The sequence below is a fragment of the Castor canadensis genome, chromosome 2, assembly GCF_047511655.1.
Source record: "Castor canadensis chromosome 2, mCasCan1.hap1v2, whole genome shotgun sequence".
Lineage (NCBI taxonomy): Eukaryota > Metazoa > Chordata > Mammalia > Rodentia > Castoridae > Castor > Castor canadensis.
Window position 1 is genome coordinate 184,359,595 of NC_133387.1, and position 25,653 is coordinate 184,385,247.

Sequence of the window (25,653 nt, forward strand, 5' to 3'; positions counted from 1 at the left end):
GATAGAGTCACACAAGCTATTTGCTTGGGCTGTCTTCGAACTGTGATCCTCCTGATCTCTGCCTCCTGAGTAGCTAGGATTATAGGCATTAGTCACCAAGCACCCAGCTGGCACACAAAACTTCTGAATAATGTTTCTATATCTACTGACTGCTTGTATAATGTCAGCTACTTTCAGAGCAGTGAGGAATTGGGCCTTGTCCTGTAAGAGGTTGGACTTTAAGGTCCTCATGTCTCTGAGAGTCCCTGGAGTAATATTATCCGGTTGCAGTTTTCTTTCTGGTTATTATTATTATTTTATTTATTTTGCAGTACTGGGGCTTGAACTCAGGGCCTTCACCTTGAGCCACGCCACCAGCCCAATTTTTTGTGATAGGGTTTTTTTTGAGATAGGGTCTTGCAAACTATTTGCCTGGGCTGGCTTTGAACCTCATTCCTCCTGATCTCTCCTGAGTAGCTAGGATTATAGATGTAAGCCACTGGCATCTGGAAGAAAAAGTCTCATTTTTATCTTTGAACTCAGGGCCTCACGTTTGCTGGGCAGGCATTCCACCACTTGAGCCACTCTCCCAGCTCACTTTTTATCTTTGCATGTTTTTTGCTTTTTCAGATCTTTGACAGTTGGTGATCGTGGTTAATTCTGGGCTGGGTGGTGGTGAGCGCTCTGCCTATCCCCCGACTGCAGGGTCTCTGAAAATGCAGCCCCCAAACCATTCCTCTGAGTCTGCCGCAGGGCAGGAAGGCACCAAGTGGCCTGTTTCGTGAGGGCAGCCATGCTCCTACACGGGGAGCAGTGAGTCTCCTCGGGGTGCCATTTACAAGTGAACCATCCACAGCACTGTGGGCCCTTTGTTTAGCTGTGTAGTCTGTGGTTTTTATTCATATGTTTCCACAGACTGCTCAGCCCTGCTTTCAGGGACTCTAAAAGTCTTCTTACTCCCTGGGTGTGTTACTCAGCTTTCCATCACTATACTGCATATTTGAGTTAATCAATTTATAAAAAGACCCATTGTTTGAAGATTCCAGTCCATGATTGTTTAGCACCACTGCTTTTGGGTCTGTGCTGAGACAGCACATCATGGTGGGAGTACCTGGTGGAGCAAGACTGCTTACTTCATGGTTGGGAAGCGAGAGAGAGAGAGAGAGAGAGAGAGAGAGAGAGAGAGAGAGAGAGAGAGAATGAAGTCCTGGATCCCATAATTCTCTTTGAGAACATTCCCCCAGCTGGGCGCTGGTGGCTTACACATGTAATCCCAGGCATATAGTTCATAAGATCCTATCTTGAAAATACCCAACACAAAAAAGGGCTGGTGGAGTAGTACAAGTGGAAGAGCGCCTGCCTAGCAAGCATGAGGCCCTGAATTTAAACCCCAGTACCACCAAAAAGAAACAAACGAACACAAGCAAAAATCACCTAAAGACCTCTCCCTAGGTCCCATCTTTTATTAAAGTTTCTACTACCTACAGTAGTGCCAAGCTGGGAACCAGGTCTTTGGGAAACATTCAAAGTAGAAACTATACTATGGGTCTAAACTGAGCTCAATCATCCTGACTTTTGAAGCAACCACTTTTCTGTCTGGTCCTGCCTTGTCGGGGATTATAATACATTGGGTTAAGATATCAGGTTCAGAGGTAGGCTGTCTGAATTTGGATCCTATTTCCATTACTTCCTAGCTCTAGGATCTTGGCCAATTCTCTCAATCCCTTTGTACTTCATTTTCCTCATTTGCAAAGGAGGATAATAACATAATACATTTCATAGGGTTGTTTTGAGGCATGAGTTCCCATGTATAAACTACTTAGCATAGTGCCTGGCAAATGGTTACTATTTTATTATTATTTTGTGATGCCAAGGATTGAACCCCTCCATTCTCCAAATCCTCCCAAAATCTAACTCAGTCTTTGGTACTCTGTTGTTATTAAATACATTCATCTACACTATTTTTCTTGTCTGCTGATGATCTTTCATTAATCCATTCCCCCCTCCTCCAATTTTCTATGCTCTCACCAAAGAGCACACTCTTCAGAGAGATTTCCAGGAAGTCTTTTATTTTTTTTGTTTTGCCATACTGGGGCTTGAACTCAGGGCCTACACCTTGAGCCATTCTGCCAGCCCTTTTTTGTGTTGGGTTTTTTCAAGACAGGGTCTCTCGAACTGCCATTCTCCACATCTCTGCCTCCTGAGTAGCTAGGATTACAGGAATGAGCCACAGGCACCTGGCAAGATTTTTTTTTTCCTCTTGGCTTTATTAGTCAGCTAAAGTTTCTGTTGAGCCCACCATCATAAGATGTTAAAACTGGAGTTCTGAGACATAGCAATGCAGTTACGGTCCCTGCTAGAGGCAGGTGAGGGTCATGAAATGGTAAGAGAGGCAGGCCACACCCCATCATTTATCTGGGATTAAATGAGCTCAATTGATGAAAGGGTTTAGCCAATGCAAGAAGCAATGCATCCTCATCCCTACTCGCTTGTGAAGGAGACAATTAGTGGTAATTGTGGTGGTAATTTGGAACAGCCACCAGGGAATTGATCAAAGACAATTGTGGGATGGGTCCTACATCCCATCCTAGTCTCAGCGATGACTCATGGTCAGACAGGGAATCAGAGCACTAGGAAATGTCCTTTGGTCAGAGAGTAAACCTGGGTTCCCCTTCTCACATATTTACAGTGCCCTGGGGGTCAGTGTTTAATATTGTGCATGCAGGGACCCGACAACAAAGTCCTGCCACAGACACAGACATAGGTGTGGGTGGGTCAGGACTACATGGAAGGGATACCTTTCAACACAGGAGTGTTTGCAGTCTTCCTCCCTTCCTACCGCCAAGAGCTCTCTGTCAAAGACAGTCCAATTTTCTACTCCCATTCCCCACCAAAGGTCTCTAAATCAATCTACTTAATAAAGAAAGTGTGGGGTGGGGGTGGATTAGGGAAGGGGAGGGAGCCTGGAAGCTAGTGGAGAGTGTGGAATGCCAGATAATAGAGGAGGAAAGAAAAAGGGAGATGAGGTTGATTGATGGCGTTATTAATTTCATCACCTTTAAAGACCTTGCAGAGCCATTAGTAAGGATGGAATTTTTATTTTATTATTTGCTTATTTTGCCTAACGGACATGGCTCACAGACGATGTGCAGCACGGCTTCTGAAGGGTTATACAAGCAATAGAATAGTATTTGGAGACACCCTGACAGACATCTAGCTTTAGAACTGTTCAGATCCGGGGGTGGTAGGAAGGAAAATGACGTTCTTTCTCTGGCCCTCACCCACCCAATGACTGGAATGCGTGTTTGGGCTGGTTCCAACGCCCTTGAACACGCAAACCCTAGTTTCCCCATTCTCCTATGTTTAGTGACAATTAGACTGCCTGCATCGGGTGAACTGGATTTTGTAAGAGGAAGGAATTTTACTGAACAATTCCCCTGCCTTGCTACTACCAACTTGGTTACAGTTGCTTAAATACTGTAGCTATTCCTGCCTTTGTGGCTAAAGTGGGACAAGGCTGGCTGGTATTTTTGGTGATGAGGAAATACTTTTTAAGGGAGGTTGCGTGGCTGCCGAAGTGGGACAGAGGTCACAGTAGGGATCACCTTAGTCCAGGGGCAATGGGGAGGGAGCGGGGAGGGAGAGGGGAGGGTCGCCTTTGCATGGGGCATCCTCAATTCTCAGGCTTCGAAGTTGCTGGCACACTTGAGATGTGGAGGTTCTGCTCCCCAGAGGAGGGCACCCGGGAGCCAGCGCCCAAGGATCCGGGACCCACGCGGGAAGGTCGAGCTCTCTGGTGAGGTCACGGTTGCCATGGCTCCGGGCAGTGACGCGCGTCGGCACGTGACCCGCGGTTGCCATGGCGCCGGGCGCCTGGCGGCACGGGAGCTCCGCCTCCCGGAGTGACGTCCATTCCCCCCCTCCCGCCCCCCCTGCCCCCTCCCTCCCCCCCAGCCGGCTCCCCGCGGCCCCGGAGGTTTCACTGCACAACAAGATGGCGGCGGCGGCGGCGAGCGGAGCTGGCGGGGCTGCCGTGGCCGGAGCTGGGGGTGCCGGGCCGGCCGGCCGCTTGCTGCCTCCGCCCGCTCCGGGGCCCCCGGCCACCCCCGCGGCTGTGTCCCCCGCGGCCGGCCCGCCGCGTCCCGCAGCCCCGGCCTCCCGTGGGCCGATGCCCGCTCGCATCGGCTACTACGAGATCGACCGCACCATCGGCAAGGGCAACTTCGCCGTGGTCAAGAGGGCCACGCACCTCGTCACCAAGGCCAAGGTAGGGCGCCCCGGGACCCGGCGGCCAACGAGGGTGCGCGGCCGGCCAGCGTCCGAGAGCCGCGGGGCCGGGGGAGGTCGGCGACCCCCGGGGCTGCGGCGTCGGGGCAGCCAGTGGGTCGGTGTAAAGGGACAGCGTTGGGGACCGGGGAGACCGGCAAAGGGGGCTGTCCGGGGTGAGGACCCCGCGAGAGGGAAACTCCACCGCACAGGGGTCAAGGGGGAACCGGGGAATTGAGCAACTGGGCATGGGAAGGGGGTCCCCGGGGCTGTTGAGGGTGACTGGAAAGAAGGCGCTGGAACTCCCAGGGGGCCAGCAGTCTGCGCCAAGAGGACCCCGGAACCCGCAATTAGGGGATACTGAGGGGACGAGGGTAGAGGCATAGGAACTGTGGACCGGGAGGATGGGGAAAGACAAGCTTCTGAGGGGCCCCGGGACGGCTTGGGGCTTGGGGCAGGGACGGAGGTGTGGGGTGGGTGCAGGGCACTGGGAGGTATGAGGAACCTGGCACCTTACGACCGAGATAGGAATCCGCGTTTGATCATCTAAGACTGATAGAAGGTGCGAATGGAAGCCCGAGGGGGAACCCTGGTTAGTGGCGGAGGCAGTGAATAAAATGGGGGAAAGAAGGGGACAAATTGTTTTGTGTGCTTGTAGGAAGGGGGCCCAGGGAGCAGAGGTCCTGGGGGACCCAGGTTCGTGGTGGCACTGGCTAATCAAGGGTTAATAATTTGGGAGATCTGGGTTGCTGGTTATTTTTAGTTCTGGAGGGTCTGGAATTGTGGGTTTTGGAGAACCCCAAGGTGGGTTTTCAGAGGTGGGGGGAAATCTTGGGATGGAGGAGCCCCAGACATCAGAGGATTACACCCATTGGGCCCTTTGGTTCCCAAGGGATTTGAGGAGCTGTAGCAGTGAAATTGGTCAAGGTCAATTAGAAGCCATATGTGTATGAGTAGAAAATTATTATTATTATTATTATTTTGCACTTTTATATGTCCTTCTTCATTTGGGAGTATTTTCGAGTACAAGACATCAGGAAGAATCCTTTAGTTTTGATGGAACCCACAAAGCCCTCTTCAACTCCGTTTTTCTGTGCTCAGTCTCTCACTTGAATGAATACTTTTAATGTAGTCATTCGTTATATTTAAAACTGCAGTTCATGCTTTCCCTTAGCCTGAGAATGAAGACTACAGCTGCTGTTGCTTCAAAGCCACACCAGTTCCCCTCACCTCCTCAACCCAGCCTCTGTTACCATCGCCTACCTTCTTTTGGCTTTTAAAGGCAATCACTCATTTCAGAAGCCAGTGACTATCTAGTCCTCCTCTCCTGCTTACTTGAAACCTGAAGTTCCTTCCCTGCCCCTCTCTTGTGTCAGACACTACAAGGGGCCCTTCTTACCAGCCCCTGGGTAGGTGGCTGTGTGAATTGGCTGGTCAGTTTCACTTCCTCCCCAGGGTCCCCTTCAGTCTTTTTGTCAGTTTTTATCTGAGGGCTCAAGTCTTCAGATCAGAGGTGAATGAGATAAACAAGTCCTGTCACTCTCAGACCTTTAGGAGGGGAGTCTGAGCCTAGACCCTGGTGAATCTTCTAGCTCCCTTTCCCCCAGTGTTTCCAGTCCTGTTTACTGTTAGCCAGACCAAACTTATATTTACAGTGTGTCTTGTTCCTTGTTTTGGTATTTCATTTTTTTCCCCCCTTCCCTCTCTTCTAAGTAATCACATTGTGCTTCTGTGATTATTTTGCTCTGGCCTCTGGGGAAAGGACTGCATGAACTTAATTGATTGCCTGGTTTATGGTCTCTAGGATAGAAAGAATTTTGACTCTTCCAGTCCTTGGATATACCAAAATATTGATTAAAAAAATCTATGACAGGCTGGGTTGAGTGTTTTTGTAAATGTAATTGCACACAGTTGGTTCTTGGCTTTATATATAAAAGAGACATTTCTATCTTCAGTAGTCAGCAAAGCCAGTGCCTAATTATGGCTGGTCTGCCCGCTTTCTAATTTTCTTGTGTGTGTGTGTATGTATGTGTGTTTCATAGTTTTTCTTTGAGACCTTTAGAGGCGTAGCATTTAAAACATCAGCTTGTTTATAAACGGGTGTCACTGTTTATGTTGGTTTTTATCTTTGATCATTTGTGGTGTGCAGTTATGCAATTCCTATGTATGGAAATATTCAAGAGTCTTGAATGAGCCTGAAATGGTTTGGACAATGAATTGCATGTGTGAAGAGACCACACCAGCGTTCATTTGTGTTTCTGTAGCAGTGGGCAATTTCCTACTTACAGTTACAAGTGCCCTCCTTTTGCTGCTCAAATTACTCTGCCAACAGGAGTGAAGCTTAATTCACAAGGAGCCGTCATGTGCTCTGGGTGAACCAGGAGCGTATTTTGGCCTGCCCCTTTCTTATCTGAATCCACTTTGGAAGGGGTTCTCAGTTGCTGACAGCTCAGATGTATCCAGCAGCTGTGGACACACAGCCTGATGGCCTAGGAGGGCCATGGCTGGGTTATGTAATGGCAGGGACGGTGCACAGGTACTGAGGTTACAGGGGCTGTTCTGTTCCTCAGGCAGGTGGATTTTTCTCCCCATTTGCTGCAGCGTTTATCTTACTTCTGCAGTTAAGTCAAATGGTAGCAGAGTTTTTTTTTCCCCATCTTTTTCTACAATGTGTTATTTTTCATTTTTCTCTTTTACAAATACGTGATTTCCCCCCCCCTTTCTCCCTTTAGGTTGTTGAATGGCCTGGGTTTTTCTTACAACTGTATTAAAATCAGACTCAGATAATTCACGTGGTGCTCCTGTTGGCTGAGGGAGGCTAGGGAATAGGTGTTTTCTGACCACTGGAGAAATGCTTGTGATCTTCCTTCCATGACCCAAGGACTAAGAGTCTAAAGTAAACTTCATTTATTGACGAAGCTATTACACTCCATCCAACAATAAGCTGGCCCTTTCCCAAATTCAGTTAACTCTCAAACCTCCTAGTGTCGGCCCTGGGGTGAATAAAGTCAGTAGAGGAAAGGAAGCAGCTTCCTATTCAGTTTGGCTCCCTTTGCAGCATGACGTCCACGAGCTCAGACTTCACGTCGGCAACACTGCAGTGCTTCCAGCGCCTCTCTGCGGAACAGTTCACAGTTCACAGGAGCCACCGCTCATCTGTGACATGCTCTGGTCAGCAGCTCACCCGGTCTTTGTCCTACCTGCTTTGATTTCCTTTTTTTTTTTTTTGTTATTGGAGGAGCCTAGCCTAAGATTCTCTGTTCTTTTGGCAGGACACTGTAAAGTATTAAAGAGATTTAAAAAAAAAGGTTTTCTGCTCTCAGATGATTTACGTCTGTTTGCTGTGCCTAATTATACCTTCAACTAGTTGGACAAATGGGAACAAAGAGAAGATATATTTTGTGTGCATTTAAAAAAGAATATGTGACTATAGAAGCCTTTGGCCAAATATTTTTTTAACTGTTATTCCAACAAATATTTTTCACTTGCTTCTTACTGGTTTGTGGTAAGAGCTTCAGCTTTGGATAGGACTGACCGGTTTCACCAGGTGTCAGTTGGCTCATGTCTATAATCCTAGCTACTCAAGAGGCAGCGATCAGGAGGATTGTGGTTTGAAGCCAGCCTGAGGCAAATAGACCCTATCATCTTAAAGCCCATACAAAACAGGGCTGGTGGAGTGGCTCAAGTGGTAGAGCATTTGCTTAGTAAGCCTAGCAGGCATGAGGCCCTGTTATCCCCCCCACCAAAAAAAAAAAACCAAAAAGATTGACTGGTTTGAATTCTCTGCTGCTCAAGCAGAACTTGCGAAGTTATTCAGTTTCTCTGTGCTTGGGTTTCCTCATCTGTAAAATGGGCTGACAGTAGTACTTGCCTTACCATCTCTGTAAAGCTACTGATGCAGTGCCTAGCACACAGTGAGCACACACTGCATGTCACCTCACCATGCTTGTTGTCATCATCCTCATCAGGTGCTGGAGTAACCAAGATGAGTAAGACACAGCCCCCTTTCCATTTCACTGCTTGGGAAGAGTTCACAGCTGCACGTGATGTTGCTTTCTTGTGGGCAATGCAATCTTGATGCTGGGTTTTCACGAATAGGGAGATAGATTGCTATTATTTCAGGTGCCACTTCAAGATGCCTGGGTCGGTCATTCCAGAGGAATATGGGCTAGCTAATATCACGAAATTGTCATTTTAAAACACAGTTTTCATTAGGAAAGCTTTGTTCTTTCTTTTTTTTAAACAGTTGTGAGATTTACCTAATGAAAACTAACAACTGGCTTTTGGCTTTGAGTTCAAAATTTCCTTTTTGAGACTGGATCTTGCTATGTAGCCTGAGCTGACCTGGAACTCATGATCCTCTTGCCTCAGCCTCCTTAGTGCTGGGATTACAGAGCTGTGTCACTATGCCTGGCTCAAATTTTCATTGTGTTTATGTAACTAATTTTTGCCACATTGATGATGGGACAGTTTGTTTGCATGCAATCATTTCTTCATAGATTCTGTTTGCTGAGATATATATAAAAATGTCTCTACAAGTTTAACATTTGCAGCTGGTCCATAGCAAGTGCTCCACCAGTGAGCTACGTCCCAGACTCAGAATTCTTAACTTTAAATATTCCACAGAGAAAGTCTTTTGCCCTGGGAACCCATTCCAAAGACCAATCAGTCAGGACACGTTTGTGCACTGTGCATTTTGCTGCAAATTCATTTCATGAGGAGAATAGCTCAAAACAGGCTAAAAGCATTATTTTTTTCTTTTAAGGAAAAAGTTTAATGAAGCAGACAGGGAGATGCTTGTGCCCTTTAAAAAACTGAAAACAAGATTCACTGGTAAATAAAAGGAAGAATTATGTCAAAAAGAAATTGAAAGCAGCATTTCTAGATACATTTGAAGAAGATCATCCCATTGGCCAATCTTGGAGTGACTTTTGAGATGACTAAGGCTGTTATGCTTCAGTTGTGATAGGGTTACTAACTTTGTTGAAACTTTGTGAAGAGCTAAGACTGATTAGGACTAGTCTCTCCAGAGTCAAAATACCAGCATTCTACTTTCAACATCAAAGGTGTTTATTTTACCATTCTGATTTTTGGTGCCAGCTCCCTAGAAAGTCGCAGATCTGGCTCAAGGCAGAGGTGCCCAGACTAGTTATTTCTATGCCAGAAGTGCTGTCTTAATTTTCCAGGCATTGATCTGGCCAATGTTTTCTAGTTCATGGCATAAAAGGGAACAAAATGGATACTTTGAAAAGAAAACTGCTTTCTACTTACCAGAGTCTCCGTGATTGTAAAAAATACCATTTTGTATTCATTCACTTAGCGTGTATTTAGTGAAAGCAGTTTTCTTTTTTTGGTCAGGCTCTATTCTAGGATCTGGAATACATCACTGAAGAGCTTGCTTCCAAATAGGTGGGGACAGACAGACAAGAGATATGTTAAAAAACAGACATGCAAACAAGTATCATGTAGTGATGAGGACAAGAGAGTAAATGGGCTGGAGACAGTGTGGGGAGGAGTGTGGCTTCAGACAGAGTGAATGGTCAGGGAAAGACTTTGAAGGTTGAGATACCTTAGCTAGGACCCAAGTGATGAGGAAAAGCCAGCCTGGAAAGATTTGGAAGACAGAACATTCCATGTACAAGGAACAACAAGTGCAAAGGCCCTGGGGCAGAAATGAACTTGGATTATCCAAAGATTTGACCCAAGGTTATGTATCTTGGGCATTAGAGAAAAAGGGGTAGAATGGTGAGGAATTGTAGGTCTTACAGGTTACTTCTCGGACTTGGGTATGACAGCAGAGCATGTCATAGTGGAGCACTGACATCATTTGACTTTTTAAAAAATTATATTATTGTCCTGGGGGTACGTTGTGACATTTATAAAGTGCTTAAATTTATCATAATTGAATTCACCCCCTCCATCATTCTCTTCCCCCCCCACCCCCGCATTATCTGCCTTCTGTTTCGAAAGCTTATGTTGGTTATTTTATGGTTAAGGGAGAAAAAACATTTTCTGATGCATTTCTTTTATTCTCTTTTTTTTTTTTGTCGGCAGTACTGGGGTTTGAACTCAGAGCCTTGTGCCTGCTAGGAAGGTGCTCTACCATTTGAGCCACCTAGCCAGCCCCTGATGTGTTTCTTCAGACAACTTAAATTCTTCCATACTATAAGAGAATGCTATACATTTTGTACACAAATTAAACACAGTCAACAAATGTTTGTTGATTTATTGGGAACCAAAGGACTTTGGAGATGTTCTGTTCCAACTATCTTTCCCAGAGTCTAGAAAGATGGACCTGAGGGAATTTAGAGTCTTAGGTTTTAATGGACTATTAAAGTCATTTAGGCAAATTGTCCATTGTATTCATGGCTACATTCTGTAGCTCTCTAGTTTCTGCAGAGTCCTATAGCTAGGTGGTCGGCGGTGCAGTTAGAGTCTAGGGGTCTCTAGTCTTAGACTTCTCCAATCACAGAAAACACTGTTCTTGCCCTCTGGATACTTGCTCTTTCTTTAGAGAAACAAGGTGTACCCACCAACTGAAGTCTACACACGAAACATTTCCAAGTAGGGAGAGTCAATAAACTAGCATGGTGCATCACCTGGCCTTTGTTGTTATGTCACTTTTGTCACCCTTGCCATTTACCTTCAGGCCTCCACTGCCTTGCCTTTACATCACCTACTCAGATACCCATTGGTGCCTCCTTGACATGACAGAAAGGAATGAAAAGGGAAAGAAATAAACAAAGGAAATGCAATGATCACAAACATTGCCTGACACAGTTCTCTTGTATCCTTTATGTAGCTTGCCTTGGGAATATGGTAATTACACTTTTGAGCAGGTCTGAGCTGCCTTTGAAGGTGGCTTTCTTCCATTGGCTCCTCAAGGATCAACCAACACCTGTTTCAAGGGATGGTGCCATCTTACGAGTCATTAAAAGAACTGGTCACTTAGATTCATACCTTCAGGACATAGGCAAGAGCCAAGAAATCCACTTAACTAGGCTCCTCTTAATTTGCTGCTAGTTTCTGGTCTGTAGGCTACACCATGACCCCTCCAAACAGTGAGTAACTTGACCCCTCGTCGATGCAGTAGTATAGTCATAGAGTTCCGTGGATGACAGGTGACATCAGCCTGTATGTACTTTGGGCTTTTGTCTCTGTGTAATGAGCCATGCTAAATGAAAAGTCTAGGCAGTGTCTTTGGGAAGTCTCAGCAGTCTGGGGTGAATGGGCTTGCTTTTATTTTTTAGAGGGGGTACTGGGACTTGAACTCAGGGCCTACACCTTGAGCCACTCCATCAGCCCTTTTTTGTGTTGGGTTTTTTTCCAGATAGGGTCTTGCAAACTATTTGCCTGGGCTGGCTTTGAACCGCGGTCCTCCTGATCTCTGCCTCCTTAGTAACTAGGATTACAGGTGTGAGCCACTGGTGCGTGGCTGTGAATGGGCTTTCTTGAGAGGCCCTCTTTGGAGTCTGGTCAGAGTGGAATCCTATCAGCTAGCACAGAGCTGTCGGATGAGCCATCATGAATTGTGTAGGGATGTATTTCTCTTCAGCAGGTGTGGATCCACAGCAGACAGGAGTCTCTGCCACTGATAGGAGTTTTGTCTCAGAATTGGGCTTTTCAAAGAGGAATCAGATTGTGAGTACTTAGGCACATTTCCCAGAAGCTGACTAGGAAGAAGAAAACCCACTGCCGATTGAAGTTTGTCTTTGTGGGGCTGGGCTCACTCAATTGGGTGCTTTTGGCCAGTTATTTTAAACTAAATTTAGGTTTTGATTAGGAAGTTATGCTGAGTTGTAGCTCTAGCACTTGGTTACCAGCAATTCTTTCCCTCCCTCCCTTCTTGCCACCCTCCCTTCCTCACTTCCTCCCTTCCTTCCTCCCTTCCTCACTTTCTTCCTCCCTCCCTCCCTCCCTCCCTCACTTCCTTCCTTCCTCACTTCCTTCCTTCCTTCCTTCCTTCCTTCCTTCCTTCCTCCCTCCCTCCCTCCCTCTCTTCCTCCCTCCCTCCCTCCCTGCCACCCTACCTCCCTCCCTTCCTCACTTCCTCCCTTCCTTCCTCCCTTCCTCCCTCCCTCCCTCCCTATCTTCCTCCCTCCCTCCCTCCCTCCCTGCCACCCTACCTCCCTCCCTTCCTCACTTCCTTCCTTCCTCACTTCCTTCCTTCCTTCCTTCCTTCCTTCCTTCCTTCCTCCCTCCCTCCCTCCCTCCCTCTCTTCCTCCCTCCCTCCCTCCCTCCCTGCCACCCTACCTCCCTCCCTTCCTCACTTCCTTCCTTCCTCACTTCCTTCCTTCCTTCCTCCCTCCCTCCCTCCCTCCCTCCCTCCCTGCAGTTTGAACTCAAGGCCTCATGCTTGCTAGGCAGGCACTTTACTACTTGAGCCACTCTATCAGCACTTTTTTGTGAAGGGTATTTTGAGATAGGGTTTGGTGAACTATTTCTCAGGCCTGGCTGGAACCTCGATCTTCCTGATCTCTGCCTCCTGAGTAGCTAGGATTATAGGTATGAGTCACTGTGCCTGGCTACACTTGCTTTCTTACAGCTTTCCCCAGAATAATGTAAAATGAAAATTTACATTAACTACTCACATTTTTTTCTTTTTTAATTTTTTGGGGGATATTGAGGATAGAACTTAGGGTTCTGCACTTGCTAGTGAGGTGTTCTATCACTTGAGTCATGCATATAGTCTATTACTTTACTTCGGGGTCTCACACTTTTGCTCAGGGCTGGCCTCAGAGCACAGTCCTCCTACCTCCGAGTAGCTGGGACCGCAGGAGTGCACCGCCAGGCCTGGCTTGTCTCTTGAGTTAAGGATCTTGCTACCTTTTTGCCTGGGTTGGCCTCGAACTGTGATCCTCCTATTTCTGCCACCTGAGTGGCTGAGAATACAGACGAGCCACCATACCTAACCCTACCCACATTTCTTCAGATTAAAATTTTTTGGAAAAGAACTTTTTCATTCCTTTGATCCAGCCAATAAACTGTTGAAAATTTATTTGTCAAAAGTAGAAATGGGTGGCATATGGCACAAAATTTGAAAGGTGCAAAAGGGAGTGTCCTGTGAAATGAAGTCTTCCCGCTTTCACCCCCAGGCCTCTACCACTCAGTTTCTTAGTCTTGTGGACGTCATTATGGGCTTCTGTGGGTCAATCTTTTTTTTTTTGTCTTTTCTTTTTTGGTGCTGGGATCGAACCCAGGGCCTGACGCATGCTAGGCAAGCGCTGTACCACCGAGCTACATCCCAGCCCTGTGGGTCAATCTTAAGTGCTAGATGCTGTTCATTTTCTGGCAGTACTCTGGCATACTTGTAGTTTCTAAAAATTGTCTTCTTTTAAATTAAAAAAAATAACTTCTATTGATTGATAGGATGATACAGTGTAAAAATTTTATGGAATGAAATAAATTTTTATATTCTGAATGCTTAGTACAGTGTCTGTAAGTAGTCATTAAGTGAATGAAGAGGAGGATAAAAAATAGCAGCTGAATTTGTTTCTGTACTTTTGGGGGCTTGAACTCAGTGCTTCACGAAGGCATTCTACCACCTGAGCCCTTCTACCAGCCCTATTTTTATATTCCTTGCATTTGACACAGGATTTTCTATGTAGTCCAGGCTGTTCTTGAGCTTGCCCCATCCTCCTGCCTCTGCCTCCTGAGTGCTGGGATTATAGGGACGCACCACCAGACCCGTCAGAAATTTGCTGCATTTACCATCCCCTTCCCTGTAAGTGTTGAACCCAGCCCTTGAATATGCCAGGCAAGTGCTCTACCATTGAGCTACATCCCCAGGCTAGATTTTTATTATTAGAATTCCCTATCTCCAGTCGTGATGTTAAGTTAAAGTAATTTTCTACCTTTTCTCACAAAACTCTGGGTAATGAGATTTCACCTTTCTTGGCAAGTAATTAATTTTTGGCATATCCCAAACTTTCATTATTAAGTAGTTCAGTGTATCTAAAGTAAATCCTGCAATTTACTTCTTATTTATCCTGTGCATGCTGGGCAAGTGCTCCACAGAGTAATTCCTTTATTTTATTCTTTTTTTTTTTCACATTTTTTAAAGACAGGGTCTTGCTGTATTGCCCAGGCTGTCTTCAAATTTGTGAGCTCACATGCCTCCCAAGTAGCTGAGGCTATAGGCATGTACCACCACACTGGGTGAAGTCCCTTATTTTATTTTATTTGGGGTACTGGGGATCAAACCCGAGGCCTTGTGCACGCTAGGCACACTACCACTGAGCTATACCCTCAGACTCAAAGTCCCTTGTTTTATTTTTTGGCGGGTCTGAACTCAGGGTCTTGGGCTCACTGGGTCAGTGCTCTGTCACTTGAGCTACTTCCTCACCAGGTCCTTTATTTGAAGTGGAAGGGCCTGTCACATCCACTCTGCCAGTGTGCTGCGTCCTGATGCAGTCAGTCTGCAGTTTCCCTCTTCTCGTCTGGAGCCTCTCCACCACCAGACTGTCGGGCTACTGGCACTTCCTGAAATAACTTCTTGTCTTTATACCAAGTAATCTGATTAAAAAAAAAGAAAAAAGTCAAAATAAAAATTGCTATCACTCTCCATTAATTTTAATGAGTTCCTTTTAGCTGACTCTTAACTTTAGTGGGTTAATTTCACCCACTTGTTATGTCATCCGTATGCAAATAGTAATAACTACTGGTGATAGGAGACCAGGTAGATTTTATTCCAGTCAGGGCAGACAAGGGGTCAAGAGAAGAGTTGAGCCCACGTTGCTCGAACCTAATAAAGGAAGAAGACAAAGATGTGTTAAGCACAGTAAATTCTTTTACCTCAACTACCCTCTCTGTTTTTGCTGGAGTTCTTCTAAACACCTTGTCCTATTTGTTTTTTAAAACTGTTATTAGCACAAATTAATTGTGCACATGGGTTTCATTGTGATATTTATTTATTTACTTTGGCTCTATTGGTGTTTGAACTCAGGGCCTCACACTTGCTAGGCAAGTGCTCTACCTGTTGAGCCATTCCACCATCTGTGATGGGTTTTTTTCGAGATAGGGTCTCGTGTGGATTTTTTTGTCCCCGCTGGCTTTGAACCTTGCTCCTCTTCATCTCTGCCTCCCAAGTAGCTAGGATTACAGGTGTGAGCCACCAACTTCATTGTGATATTTATATAATGCATATAATCTACTTTATATTCACCCAGTCTATATTACTCTTTCTCAACCACTTCCCCCCATTTTTTTTTCTGACTTTAAAAATAACTTTTTGTTCATGGAAAAATTTTGTGAAAAGTTGGAAAATTATGAAAAGCAAAGAAAAAAGTCATCCATAACCCTGCTATTCAGAGGTGGTAGTGATTGATATTTTAAAATACTTTGACTTCTGCCTGTATATTTTAAGATAGTATCATACTGACATACTGTTTTGTCCTTCTCACCTTACATTACAAGCATTGCCCATTGGAAACTCTGGGTATGTATCAGCTCCCCCTGCCCCTCGTGTTGGGGCTGAGCGCAGGGTCTCGCGCATGCTAGGCCAGCATTCTAGTTTTAATGCATATATACTTTTCTCTGATAGGACTGTTGTTAATGCTTTGAACATTTTTCATAATTTAAGTTTTTTCCCGCCAGTTTTTCCTTTCGTAAATTCACTGTGATCACCATTTTGCACATGAGCCTGATGTATTTCTGCTTTTTTGCTCTGGGTAGATTGTTGAAAGTGAAATTACTGGGCCAGAGGGAAGGCATGTTTGTAAGACACCTGATACCCATATTGCCACATGGTTTTCAGAGAGATGGTGCAGATTGCCTCTCCAGCAGTGTGTGACAAGGCCTGTCCCAAGGCCACACGGCTATCTTCTCTGTCTCCCTTCTGCCTTTGTTGGCTGGGGTAGTGGGACTGAAGTCCGTAGCGCACCTCCAAACCTACTGCCACAGATACACTACATGTCAGAAGAGGGTCATTTTCCCCTGAGCCAAACCTGGAGCAGAAAAAGCCTGTGTGTATCTAACCTTTCACTTACTTTTGATGGACGTCTGTCTGTCCTTATCTTTCATAAAGGGACATGAACCCGCACTGAAGAAATGCGGAAGGAAAAAAGAAGAAAGGTACTGAGAAGTAGACTCTGATTACCTGAACCTTCTTAAAATTGTTCTTTATGTGTGTGGGGTGGGGGGGGTGCAGGGTGTTGCTGTGCAGCCCAGGCCGGCCTGGAACTAGTGAACTTTTGCTTCTGGCTTCTGAGTGCTGGGATTACAGGGTGCGTCACGGGGCTGGCTTCTGCTTGTTTTATATATATACTGAAGCTTATTATATATGATATTTTTGCTCAGGTTTTTTTTTTCCTGCAATGAAAGTAATAGTGCAGTTTATTAGGAAAGGAATTTAGTGTAACAGGATAAAAGTGGGGGAGAAATAGGTAAAAAAGGGAGAAACATTTCCTATTCCCCATGCAGGAAATGGAATACTTGCTCGTTTTGAATTAGGATATAAACAAAATGCATATGTTATAATTGATGACTTTTTTTTTTTTTCAGTACTGGGGTTTGAACTCAGAACCTATACCTTGAGTCACTCCACCAGCCTTTTTTTGTGATGGGTGTTTTCATGATAGGGTCTTACAAACTGTTTACCCAGGCTGGCTTTGAACCCCAATCCACTGGCACCTGGCTAATTGATGACTCTTTAAATTAAAAAAAGACAAAAAAAACCCAAAAAACTCAGGTACCGCTAAAAAGAAAAAAAGGCTAAAAAAATTTTTTAAAATGTTGTATTTTACTCTGTAGGCTTCCCTTCCTCTCTTTTTCCTTGCAGTCTGTTTAAGAAACAGATTGAATAAGCACCACCACCTCCTTCCCCCTTCAAAAAAAACCTACATACCCACACACCAAAAACTCACATTGGCTTATTTTTTGGTGGGGCAAGGCCTTTTCTCCATACACCTTTGTTGGGGGTTCCTTCATCTTGTTTCCATTAAACACACCTATAACTCATTATCTGTGATTTTCAGTTTTGTTTTATTTTAAAGCAAAACAGAGATTTAAAGGCATTTGTGAAGCACTATGAATACAGAACCCCTCTTGATTTTTATCTCCTTTCCCCCCAGTTTTTACCCTTGTCTTAGCATATCTGATGTGATTACCGCATCTTTCATTTCTCCCTAATTTTTCATCAGTTTACATGATATTTAATTGAATTATGTAACTATAATTAGAAGAACAACTGGTATAAATAGATTTGGGAAAAACAATTAATTATTGATGAGCAAGGGGCTGAGTGTAGCTCAGTGGTAGAGTGTGTGCCTGGTCTGTGTGAGGCCTGGGTTTGAGTCCCAGTTCTTGAAAACACACACCCACCCACAGAGTATATCCGCATGTATGGAAGGCACACACAGGACAGTGGCACGGAGCCATGGCTGCAGAGGTACCCAGGTGTAAGAGACAGCAGGCGTCGGTTGGGGATAGTTTCTGTGTGGTGACATCAGTTGTCTTACAGAGAGAAGGGAAGCATCCATTGTTTTGGCAGCTTGGTTGAGTGGAGGTGGGGTTAAGAGAGCTTCTGAACTAATTTAAAATTGTAAATAAGCCAAGCCTGCTAGAAATTTGAGGACAAGATATTTAATAGAATCTTGTGGTGTTTATAATGTATCTTTCAGGGTGGTGGTGGTGTCCGTTTGTGTTACAGTTTATATGAATTGCACCGAATCTGACAGTGGGCCAATGGCGTGAAAAGCCTGCTGAGGAATCAGGCCAGACTCTGGTTTAAAAGTTTCTATCTGTTCACTGCCAGTGTAGCGCTCCATGGAACAAGTTGACATTTTCATGTAGTAAGCTGTTTTCTGTTTTTGGCAGAAGAATCTTGATTTATACGACACGAGTGGCAGACGTGTTTTTATTGTGGCCGGCAGGAGCGGGGCTCTTGCTTCTTGTTGGGATGAGTTGGGCACCTGCAGGATTTCTTACTTCTTTCTGCTTCCTCCTCCTGTTGTCCTTTCCTTCTGTCAGTGATCCTTCTGTCATAGGCTCTGATGCCTGTGACGTTGCATAGGCAGCATTCTGATGATGCATGAGATTTTAGGAGTTCACTTTTATAAGCCCTCAAAAGGCTGTTGGTGGTGATTGTATGTTTTTGGCTGACTTTTCCATTTCTGCGTCAACAGAGATACTGCCACCATGCTCAGATGGGACAGTTGTATTCTGGCTGTGGTCTTTGTGTCCAAGCCAGCTGCAGAAAGCAAACTTTGGAACATCACATCTAAATGACTTTTGTGTATGTAGTAACTCTACGAGGCCAGTACATGGTGGGATGGGACTTTAGCATCTCTTTCTGGCACTTTGCCATCCTTAGGAATAAGGTAACTCCTCTGAAGCATGTCATTCGTCCTCTGACATGTCTAGAAGAGTAGCCAGTCACTTCAGCGCACTGCCTCTGCTGAGCTTATTGTCCTCCTTCCTTGTTTTTGTTGATGGGACTGGGGTTTGAACTCAGGGCTTTGTGCTTGCAAAGCAGATACTCTACTGGTTGAGCCACTCTTCTAGTCCCTTCTGCTCTGGTTATTTTGGAGAGGGGTTCTTACGAACTGTCTGCCCATGCTGGCCTTGAACCACAATCCTCCCGATCTCAGCTCCCAAGGTGTGAGCAACCTGCGCCCAGATCCTTCCTTTTGGGTCTGCAGCCTCATCCAGTGCCCCGCTCCAACTGAGCTCTTGGTAAAGAGGTCTTTTACTCCAAGTCACAACCTCTTATAGCTTATCCAAGGTTCTTAATGTTTCAGGCCTAGAATCTAAAATTAATCTAAAATTAAAATTTGAAAACCACATTTCAGTTGTATTACCTAAATTTCTCTTTTCTTATGTGAGTACCAGTGTTTTCTACTTTTCTGGCTCTTTGAAGGGAGCCGTTGTGGCCCTGCCCAGTTTGTAGAACTGAACACTGGAGGGTGTCAGGATGTGTTTCTAGCTTCAGGTTTCACCTGCTGCCGGTGGGACTTTGGACAAATCACTCAGCGTTGGATTATTGAGGTGCAGTTCATCCAGCTGAATGTCTTATTTTTGAAGGTTCACAGAGTAGTGCAACCATCATCACAACAAATTTTTAGAACGTTTTTGTTCCCCTTCAAATAAATGCGGAGCTCCTAAGTCCTCAGTGGGCTCACCAGTCAGACTCCATGGATGTTCCTATTTGGACATTTAATTTAAATGGAAACATGACATGCAGGCTTTTTCATTTGGCGTAGTGTCTTCAAGGTTGACCCATCTAATGTGTCAGAACTCCAGTCTTGTGGCTGAGTACTATTCATTGTACAATACCACATTTTGCTTATCAACTGATGGGCATTTGTGTTGTTTTCAATTTTTGGTTAATTATGAGTAATGCTGTTATGAGCATTCACGTGTAAACTTTTGTGGGGTTGTATTTTTTTCTTTATTCTTGGGTATGTACCTAGGAATGAAATTGCCTGGTTATGGGGTAACACTTCATATTTAACGTGTAGTACTAGGATTTGCACTCAGGACCTTATGCTTGCTAGGCATGTCCCAGCCTTTTTTGCTTCAGTTATTTTTCAGTTAGGGTCTTGCATGTTTTGCTTGGGGTGGGCCTGGACCACAAGCCCCCTCCCAAGTAGCTGGGATGACAGGTGCTATCCACCACACCCAGCTTTCTCACTTTTTGCCTAGGCTGGCTTCCAACCATGATTCTCCTCATGTCTGCCTCTGGAGTAGCTGGGATTATAGGTGTGAGCAACCATACCCAACTTCATGTTTAACTTTTTGAGCAACTGCCCAATAAGTGTTTTCCAAAGCCACTGTCCATTTGATATTCCCATCAGCAGTATCTGAGGGTTACTGTCTTTCTTTCTGGTTTTAGTCATCTATGGATGTGAAGTGGTATTTCATTGTGCTTTGGCTGTGCATTTCCCCAGTGACCAATGGTATTGAACGTCTATTCATATGCTAATTGACCACGTGTGTATCTCCTCAGGAGGAAGGCCAATTTATATCCTTTGCTTTAAAAAAATCGAATTATTTGTCTTTATCTTGAATTGCAAAAGTTCTTTAAAAATGTTTTATTTTTGTGTTTGCCCTTTTGAGACTAGGTCTCACTGTGTAGCCCAGGCTGGCCTTGAACTCGAGGTCATCCTGCCTTGTCCTCCTGAGTGCTGTGGGTGTTCACCACCATGCATCTGTTCTGGATGCAATTGTCATGTCAGATATGTGATTTGCAAATATTTTCTCCCATTCTGTGGATTGTGTTTCTTCCTTCTTGGGAGTTTTGTCTGCAGCAAAAAGTTAATTCTGATTCTCGTTTCTTAATTTGTACTGTTATTCTAAGTCTGAAATCATGTGCACGTGATTCTTTTCCTCTGCGCTCATCCTGTACCTTGCATTTGTATAGAGGTCTTTCTTCCCAGGATATCTTCTAACCTCAAAAATGTTAAAAAAATCTATCTATCTGATACGTGGACCTTATAAAATAACCAAATTTTATCAAATATGCAACAAAGAAAGTGATAATTCCCTGTCTCCAGAGAAAACATTATATATATATACTCATTTCTATGTCTATAGACCATTCTGTTTTGTGACTGTAGTATATATGTGTGTATATATATATATATATATATATATATATATATATATATATGTAGTGGGGGGCAATACTGGAATTTGAACTCAGGGCCTCACACTTGCTGGGCAGGTGCTCTCTACTACTGAGCCGCTTTTCCAGTCCCATTGTTAATATTTTATAGCCAAGCTGGCATGGTAGTGCATGTTGTAATCCTAGTTACTCGGGAGGTGAAGGTAGGAGGGTCACAATTTCAAGGCCAGCCCAGGCAAATATATATAAGTAATAGATAAATTACATAATTATATAATTATTTAATATATAATTCGATATATAAAAATTATTTATATATATCTCTTATTTATTTTATAACCAGGAATTTTCCTACTCATGTTAACATTTTATGCTTTTTATTGAGTGATCATACCATCCATCCAGCTTGCTACCTGTTTTTTCATTTAATAAAATATCCTCAGCATTCTTCCATGTTATACATTTTTGCCCTAATCTCAATCATTTCTATGACTGTAGAAACTATTCCATTTTGTGACTGTAATATAATTTATAAAAATAGTACCCTATTGATAGATTTTAGGGCTTTTTCCAGCTTTAATTTTTATTATAAACTATCAACTAATGTTTCTGCACATCTACATTTGCAAGCTTGTGCTATTTGCTATTGCTCTATTTACTATTTATATGCCTTTTAAGTCTTAGGTTTACCTAAATTTGTAAAAACACAGGAGTTTTATTAGGTCTGAGCTAAAGTAAACTTCCAAAAGTTATGCATTCTTTTTTTATCATATTTACATTGTTAGGATCAACCTGAATTCTTCATTTTCTCAGTAATTGAATAGAATAATTTCTAGATAGACATAGAATAACTAGGTCAGAATATCAGTGCTTAAAATTTTGCAGATGTTGGCTAGGTACATGGTAGAGGGCTTGCCTGGTGTGTGTGTGTGTGTGTGTGTGCGCACATGCGTGTGTGTGATCCACAGCACTACACACACAAAAAGATGTTAGCAAATCGTTCTCCTAGTAAGTCCATTCTAATTCACTCGGTTTAAGAGAGTAAACAGAGGACAGGGTATAGTACAGTGGTAGAGTCCTTGCCTACTTTGAGCAAGGCCCTGGGTTCAATCCCAGCACCACTCCAAAACCCAAAACCCAGTGGATGACAGTGTCTTCTCTCCTGTTCCCTTTCACCCAGCCACAAGCCTTTTCAGGGAGTTGATCTGACAGGCGAAAATGAATGTTACTTTAGTTCGTTGTTATTCATTGGTGCATTTGAGCAGCATTTAATTTGTTTCCTGGCCATTTGTGTTTTTTCTTAGAATTATTTGTGTCCTTTGGGTAATTATCTATTGGGTTTTGTTTTTTTCTTATTAATTATAATAGCTTTTATAGGGAAACAGGATATTAACATATACATTGCGTATAACTTATGTTATATGTGTGCTTTTCTTCTTTGTGTGTTTATAATATAAAATATAAACATTTTTATGTTTATAGTCAAATTTCCCTTTTTTTCTTTCTGACTTTTAACATTTATGGCTTTTCAGTTTCTTATTCTAATCTTCCTCTCCCCTCCTCTTCTCTCCCTCCTCCTTTTCTTTTTTTGTTGAACTGGTGTCTTTCCATGTTGCTCAAACTGGTTTTGAACTTATCAACTCAAGTGATCATTCTACCTCATCCTCCCCAGTAGCTAGGAGTACAGGTGTGTGCACTGTGTCTTGCTTTTATTCTCATCTTATGAAAGTATTTGCCCATGCTGTCTTTAAAAACGTTTATGGTTTTGTCTTTAAATCTAAATCTTTGCTACATGTGAAATGCTTTCTCGCTCTTTCATATCTATATCTATATCTGTATCTATATCTATGTCTATATCTGTATATCTATATCTATCTCTACATATGTAGATATACATACATGTAGGTGGGCACCACCAGGTCTGGCTTAGTTTTATTTTGAATGTTTTTCTTCCTCCCACTTGACTATAAGCTCCATGAGGGCAAAGGCTTGTGTCTCTTTCCCCGCGTCTGTTTTCAGTGTCTTGCACAGTGCTTGCCTTGGGAGAGGTCCTCCATTCACTGACTAAATGAATCAATCTAGGCTTTTCTCCAGATGACTAGCTTGTCCTAACAGGATCTACATAATAATCCATTTTTCCTTCTTGATTTAAAAAAGCTACCTTGTCATTTACAATCCCCCAGAGATAGTTGGGTATATTTCTGTACTCTTTAGTCCATGGTTATTCTGTCTTCTTTTTTGGTACTGTGAACTTTGTTACAGCTTTATAACAAAAAGAGAGTATATTGGGAGGGCCAGTTTAAGCATTCTTAAATATAATACCACCGTTTGAGAAGTACTATAATCTCCCTTAGTAAAACTTGTTGCTATTTCATGGGAGGCACTTACTGAACTTACTGATTAAGCATTTAACTTCATCTCAGAGTCAGCTGTTTAGTAGAAATGATTTGGAGGTGTGAAATGTTGGAGAGTTTTTAAATGTCTCTTAAAAACTCTTATTTTATAACTTTGGGAATTTCTAGAAAAGATTTTTTTTTTTTTGTGGTACTGGGGCTTGAACTCAGGGCCTCATGTTTGCTAGGCAGGTGCTCTACCACCTAAGCCATGCCCCTGGTCCACAGGATTCATCTTAGCGAACCTGGCTTCCCACCTGTGTGCAGATAGTTCCCTCCTGTGGCCTGTGTACTGGATTGATTGCTTGGGTGTGGCTTTGGTGAAGTTCAGGTGGCAGTGCTCAGTTGTCACTTTCTTTGTCTTTGGTGCATTCTCCTTTTTTCTGTAAAACATTAGAAATTCTTGAATTCTGCAATAGAGCATCCTTTTGAAATTTTCTTTAATGTCTTTCTCATGCAGGAACCAACTTCAGGGTTTGTTTATGTAATAAAATCCCTGTTTCCTTTTGATTGGAAAAGAACAATCAAATCAGTGCAACTCTGTTAATTATAAATGACTGCCAATTTACAAGTATATTTTCTCATAATTAGCCTTTGTATTTTATTTTTCACCCCCTTTGGGTGGCACTGGGGTTTGAACTCAGGGCCTCATGCTTGGTAGGCAGGTGCTTTGCCACTTGAGCCACTCCGCCAGGCCTGTTTTGTGTTGGGTATTTTTGAGATAGGGTCTCTTGAACTATTTGCCCGGGCTGGCTTTGAACCACAGTCCTCCCAGTTTCTGCTTCCCGATTAGCTAGGATTATAGGCATGAGCTACTGACAGTAAGATTAGACGTTTCCTTTAAAACAAAAAACAGAAACAAACAAACAAAAAAACCCCAGAGGTTTTGACAAGGTTGTTCAGACTTTAATAAACCTAACCATGGATTTTAGAATTATTGAAAGAGAAAAAAATAACTCAAGTAGGTTTGGGACCATTAGTCTCCACCCTGGAATTAAGTGCCACTGAAAATAACTGTGGAATAAAGGGTTTTTATGTGGCTGGACTAGTGACTTCTATGCAGTCTTTGCAAGTTTTCTGTGGGTTGAAAATTGGTTTCCTTTTCTATCAGTTGCAGTTTTAATTTTTCTCAGTGCTAGTCTTCTCTGAGAGATTTTTTTTTTTTTTAGACAGTTAACTATCCCAGCATACCAGTAAGCAGCTTATTAGTGGATGTGGTCTCCTGTTGATTTGTGACTCTTGAGATTGTGCTTTCAAAACACCTGTCTGTGTTTGAGCTCTGAGAGGTGGCTGGCTTTTGTGTTTGACTGAAGATTTAGTGCTCCAAAGAAAGCAGATACTTACTGGAACGGTAGAAGGAGGGAAAGAAGGAGTCAGCAAATTTCTATATGCTTTCATGGAAGAGATTTCCCAATTAGAAAGCTTTCGTAGGCTTAACCTTCTTGCCCTAAAGTGACCTGGCATTTCATTTTGCATTCCACGGAGGCTTTGGAGCTCTGTGCCAGAAAGCTAGGCCCAAGGTTGAACGTGAAAGGAATATTCAGATGGAGTTCATGGTCAACAAAGTGCTGCTTCATAGGGCTGGAGCCCAAAATAACCTGCTTACCATAGGGGAGCGGGGACGGAGGTAGCATTAACTGCTGTTTTGGGCAGTGCGTCAGGTCCTCGTCTATCACTCCAGTGTGATTAATGGCCTGTTTAAAGCAGTATCATTTAAAATTAAGGTTGGGAAGAATGTTGCGTTGCTAAGTTTTGTTTACCCTTGTGCAAGAGTTACTCTGCAAGACTTGGAATATTTTTCTGCCAGATTGGAGGAAATTCTCATCTCCAAAGAAGTGGGTGGGTCTGCAGTGTAGACATCAAATCCTCAGGTTCAATTTGGTGATCTACTCAGGTTCTGCGGTGATCAGGAGGCAGAACACAGTATTTAGTTTTGAGAGGTTAGCCTTGGAATGGATCCCTGCTGAGCCCTGAAGGTAGGAAATGTGGTGGGTCAGGGGGCCCTTCTGAGGCTTGTAGTGGAGCCCAAACAGTAAGTTTTAAGAGTTCTAAATAACCTCGCACGTGGAAAGGCATAGCACTAGACATGTAATTAGCAGGTCAGGACGTTTGACTAGAAGGAATAAATTAACTCTAGTTACTTGGTGGAATGAGATCATGGAAGGGAACAATTTGTTTTAGGTGATTGTGATTGTGTTTTTGAACCTGGCCCAGGAAATCAGTTGTTGGCTTACTTCTTAGGTTTATAATTGTATGAAGAGATGGTTTGCCTACCCCACTTAGGGAACCAAAGGAGTGAGAGACAGTGAGAAGCAGCCTGCCCAAATACATCAGAGCTTTCAGAGCCCCTCTTCCATGGGCGGTGGGTATTGTCTTGTATGTCCTGAGACCTTTTTTTGGGAGGAGGATGCAGAGAACTGAACCCAGGGCTTTGTGATTGTTAGGCAAGT

The 25,653-nt window shown here is 43.7% G+C and overlaps 1 protein-coding gene across 9 annotated transcripts in view; it reads left to right on the top strand.

Annotated features, from left to right (window-relative positions):
• Positions 1–3,940: 3,940 nt before the first annotated feature.
• Sik3 (SIK family kinase 3) overlaps positions 3,941–25,653 on the top strand; it is a 216,062-nt gene continuing 194,349 nt past the window's right edge. For 8 of the 9 annotated variants that reach the window (XM_020184314.2, XM_020184313.2, XM_074066673.1 and 5 more), the window contains exon 1: positions 3,941–4,246. In XM_020184314.2, the coding sequence (XP_020039903.2) occupies positions 3,974–4,246 (273 nt within the window). In that variant the 5' untranslated portion in view covers positions 3,941–3,973. The remainder of the gene's footprint in view (positions 4,247–25,653) is intronic. The other variant, XM_074066674.1, reaches the window with a different exon arrangement.